General features: G+C 43.1%; 1 protein-coding gene across 1 annotated transcript in view; it reads right to left on the reverse strand.

Moving 5' to 3' along the window:
* The window catches only part of UBE3C (ubiquitin protein ligase E3C), a 150,155-nt gene that overhangs the window by 114,028 nt on the left and 31,367 nt on the right, over nucleotides 1-4,760 (reverse strand). The window contains exon 3 of the mRNA XM_017860580.1: nucleotides 3,527-3,728. Within this exon, the coding sequence (XP_017716069.1) occupies nucleotides 3,527-3,728 (202 nt within the window). The remainder of the gene's footprint in view (nucleotides 1-3,526; nucleotides 3,729-4,760) is intronic.

Below are 4,760 nucleotides of genomic sequence, written 5' to 3' on the forward strand. Positions count from 1 at the left end.
AAAAAAAAAAAAAAAAAAAAAAAAAAATTTATTAGGAAGAATACTATTGTCAACATTGACTTCCATTAACAAGGTGTACAAAGATACCATATTTAAAATAAGCTCTCCCATACCCTACTATTCTTCTCATTTTAAAACAAACAAACTTACTTGCTGTTTTCTGTCTCTATAGCCTCGAATAAATGACTGGATAATTATTGCATTTTTCAACCTTCGCCTTTCTTCCTAAACAATAAAAGGAAGAGTGAGGGAGCAACTGGTCAGAATTGAGTGAAAATGACATTTTGCTAGTAAAGACTTTAAAAATACTTAATGGCGATGTAATTCACATACCATAAAATTCATTCTTTAAATGGTAACACCCACTAAATACGCATTTAATATATTAACAGCCATATAACCATCACCACTGATTTTTAGAATACCTTCATCACCCACAACCAGAAGCCCCGTCTCCATTCACAGTCACCCCCAGTTTCCTGCCGGCCCTTCCCTTGCCCCTGGCAATCACTCATCTACTTCTATCCTATGGATTTGCTTATTCTGGACAGTTGATACAATGGAATCATACAGTATGCTGTGTCTGGTTTTCTTCACTTAGCATGATGTTTTCAAGATCCACCTATATTACAGCGTATGTGAGAACTTAATTCCTTTCTAAGGCTGAAAGTAATGTTCCATTGTATTGACAGACCATGCTGAATTCATCCATTCATCTACTGATGGACATGTGGGCTGCTCCCACTTTGGTCTATTATGAATTAAGGCTGCTATGAACATTCACAGAGAAGTTTTGTTGTGGATACAGGTTTTCATTTCTGTTGAGCATGAACTCAGAAGTAGAGTTACCATTGAGGAACTGCCACACTGTTTTCCAAAATGCCAACACCATTTTATAATCCCACCAGCATAGTAGGACTTTTTTTTTTTTCTTTGAGACAGAGTCTTGCTCTGTCGCCCCGGCTGGAGTGCGGTGGTGTGATCTTGGCTCACCGCAAGTTCTGCCTCCCGGGTTCATGCCATTCTCCTGCCTCAGCTTCCCGAGTGGCTGGGACTACAGGTGCCCGCCACCACACCTGGCTAATTTTTTGTATTTTTAGTAGAGATGGGGTTTCACCGTGTTAGCCAGGATGATCTCATTCTCCTGACCTCATGATCCTCCCGCCTCGGCCTTCCAAAGTGCTGAGATTACAGGCATGAGCCACTGTGCCCGGTTAGCAGGACTTCTTAAAGTTTTAAATATTAAAGGAATACAAACAGACAACACCAGCATCTATTTTAAAGGTCACTTTCTTGTTTCAAGACAAAATGCCAACTTTCATTGACTTGAGACTATCTTTAAAACGCTCAGCGACCTGGCAAAAATATGTGTTCTTCATTGTTATGACCAGTGCTACCACTGTTGGACAGCCTACTACTATGGGTCAGCCCTATGAGAGGCACTTTAGGCCAGACATGGTGGCTCATGCCTGTAATCCCAGCACTTTGGGAGGCCGAGGTGGGAGGATCACGAGGTCAGGAGATTGAGACCATCCTGGTTAACATGCTGAAATCCCGCCTCTACTAAAAATACAAAAAATGAGCCAGGCTAGGTGGTGGACGCCTATACTCCCAGCTACTCGGTAGGCAGAGGCAGGAGAATGGCATGAATCCAGGAGGTGGAGGTTGCAGTGAGCCGAGATCACACCACTGCATTCCAGCCTGGGTGACAGAGCGAGACTCCGTCTCAAAAAAAAAAAAGAGAGGCAGTTTATATCCAAATGCTGAGTCATCTTACAGGTGAGCATCACTTCCAGTTTAAAGATGCAGAAACTGAGACTGCTATAAAGATTAAGCAACACCCAAAGATGTAAGCTAGAATTCAAACTCAGGTAAGATAATAAAGCCTGTACTCCATCTCACCATACTACATTGTTTCATGTCTTCTATGAAAGCCATCTACAAAGCTGAGACTAACACACACACTGTGGGATTCAAGAACACCATCAAGTCATATAGATGTACTTTCTGGGCTTGAAATGGTTATAAAAAAATCCTGTGAGGCCGGGCATAGTGGCTCACACCTATAAACCCAGCAGTTTGGGAGGCCGAGGCGGGCAGATCACTTGAGGTCAGGAATTCCAGACTAGCCTGGCCAACATGGTGAAATTCCATCTCTACTAAAAATACAAAAAATTAGCTGAGCATGGTGGTGCACGCCTGTAATCCCAGCTACTTGGGAGGCTGAGGCAGGAGAATCACTTGAAGCTGGGAGGTGAAGGCTGCAGTGAGCCGAGATCACGTCACTGCACTCCAGCCCAGGTGACAGAGCGACACTTGTCTCAAAAAAANAAATATTTATAACCCAACAATTATATACAAATCTCTTAATATTCCCTGAGAAAATGGACAGTAACAAGTTCCATTTTTTAAAAACATTCTTCTATGCATCTAGATGTATTTTCCACCATTAATACACACTGTTCCTCAGCACTAAGATCAAAAGCCTACAAAATGTTAGAGAACTAGGATTATATTTGGGATTTTTTTTTTTTTAAATGAGACCCTAAGGCTGGGCGTGGTGCCTTATGCTTACAATCCTAGCACTTTGGGAGGCTGAGGTGGGAGCATCACTTGAGGCCAGGAGTTGCAGGCTAGTCTGGCCAACATGGTGAAACCCCGTCTCCACTAAAAACAGAAAAATTAGCCAGGCATGTTGGTAACATGCCCGTAATTCCAGCCACTTAGGTGGCTGAGACATGAGAATTGCTTGGGCCTGAGAAGCGAAGGTTGCAGTGGACCAAGAATGCACCACTGCACTCCAGCCTAGGTGACAGAGCAAGGCTCTATTCCCCCAACGCCCCCCTAAAAAAGAGACCCTAAATCATGTACAGTGGCTCACGCCTATGATTCCAGCACTTTGAGAAGCCAGGGAGGGAAAATCACTTGAGGCTAGGAGTTTGCGAACAGCCTGGACAACATAGCAAGACCTCATCTCTACACAAAAATAAAAAAATTAGCCTTAACATTAACAAGAGGTATACACACCTGTAGTCCCAGCTACCTGAGAGGCTGAGGTGGGAGGACTGCTTAAGCCTGGGAATTCAAGGCAACAGAGCAAGACCCCATCTCTAATATAATAATAATAATATGTAAACACTGAGACCCTGCATTTTAGAGTTTGCAGGTAATCATGATGTGGTATTCAGAGTGCACTTCCCACTGACCTAGGTGTGCTGGCAACTGCTAAGGCTGTGTCAGGGTACATGATAGGTGGGCAAAATATTCTACTTTTTAAATGCTTAAGGTTTTCCACTGTAAAAAAAATACGAAAAGCCTATTTTGGACACACATTTTTATGTGTATCAAATTTTAAGAGGTAAAACACATCACCACAAAGGTAATCTCTCACAGCTAGCTGAGAAGTTCGCAAAGCCTGGACACAGTGGAGAGCTGTTTAACTTTCTGATGAGACGCCATTTCCACTTTAAACAAAAAAGTAGAACACATGTAAACGAGGACAAGTGAAAATGTAGTTAACACTCACCAAACGTTTTGAGTCTTCATTTTGTTTGTAAAAAAACAGAAGCTGCCTTACCAAAAGGGTAAGGTTGGGGCCATTAGCAATGGGAAAAGCGCCCCCGGACTGTGACAAGGTGGCACAGCGATCAAATGCACTTCTTTGGATGGAATACTGGAAGAAAAACAAAACAAAATGACCCATAAATATAGTATTTGGACACACAATTCTTATGATGTAAATACACGTTGCTGTGTTTACAGGAATGGTGGAAATTGACAACGAAAACGCCATTATTGGTCCTTGCTCACAGCTGAGTTATAGGGGGAAAAAAAAGGTTAAAAAAAAAAAGAAGAAAAAAAAAAGCCAGGCATGGTGGCTCAAGCCTTTAATCCCAGCACTTCAGGAGGCCAAGGCAGGTGGATCACCTGAGGTCAGGAGTTCAAGATCAGCCTGGCCAACATGGTGAAACCCCGTCTCTACTAAAAATACAAAAGCTAGGCTGGGCACGGTGGCTCACGTCTATAATCCCAGCACTTTGGGAGGTCAAGGTGGGTGGATCACCTGAGGTCGGGAGTTTGAGACCAGCCTGCCAACATGGTGAAACCTCATCTCTACTAAAAATACAAAAACAGTTAGTCAGCTGTGGTGGTATGCACCTGTAGTCCCTGCTACTCAGGAGGCCGGGGCAGGAGAATTGCTTGAACCTGGGGGCAGAGCTTGCAGTGAGCCAAGATTGTGCAACTGCACTCCAGCCTGGGTGACAGAGCAAGACACTCTCAAAAAACAAAAACAAAAAAACAAAACAAAACAAAAACAAGCCAGGCGCAGTGGCTTATGCTTGTAATCCCAGCACTTTAGGAGGCCAAGGCAGGCAAATCATTTGAGGTCAGGAGTTCGAGACCAGCCTGACCAACATGGTGAAACCCCAAGTCTACTAAAAATACAAAAATCAGCTGGGCGCGGTGGCACGCGCCTGTAATCCTAGCTACTCGGGAGGCTGAGGCAGTAGAATTGCTTGAATCCAGGAGGTAGAGGTTGCAGCGAGCCAAGATCATGCCACTGGAGTCTGGCCTGGGCAACACAGTGAGACTCAGTCTCAATTTAAAAAAAAAAAAAAAAAGAATCTCCCACGACTTTCCTCTATTTTGATTTTGAACTGTGGTTAGGCCCATGTTTGCATTTTATTATTTAAAATTACCTAAAACTCACCTATCTATAAATCTTTAAAATAATCAGAACAAATAAAATTATTTATTGG

The sequence above is a fragment of the Rhinopithecus bieti genome, unplaced genomic scaffold (genome assembly GCF_001698545.2).
Source record: "Rhinopithecus bieti isolate Rb0 unplaced genomic scaffold, ASM169854v2 scaffold_50877, whole genome shotgun sequence".
Lineage (NCBI taxonomy): Eukaryota > Metazoa > Chordata > Mammalia > Primates > Cercopithecidae > Rhinopithecus > Rhinopithecus bieti.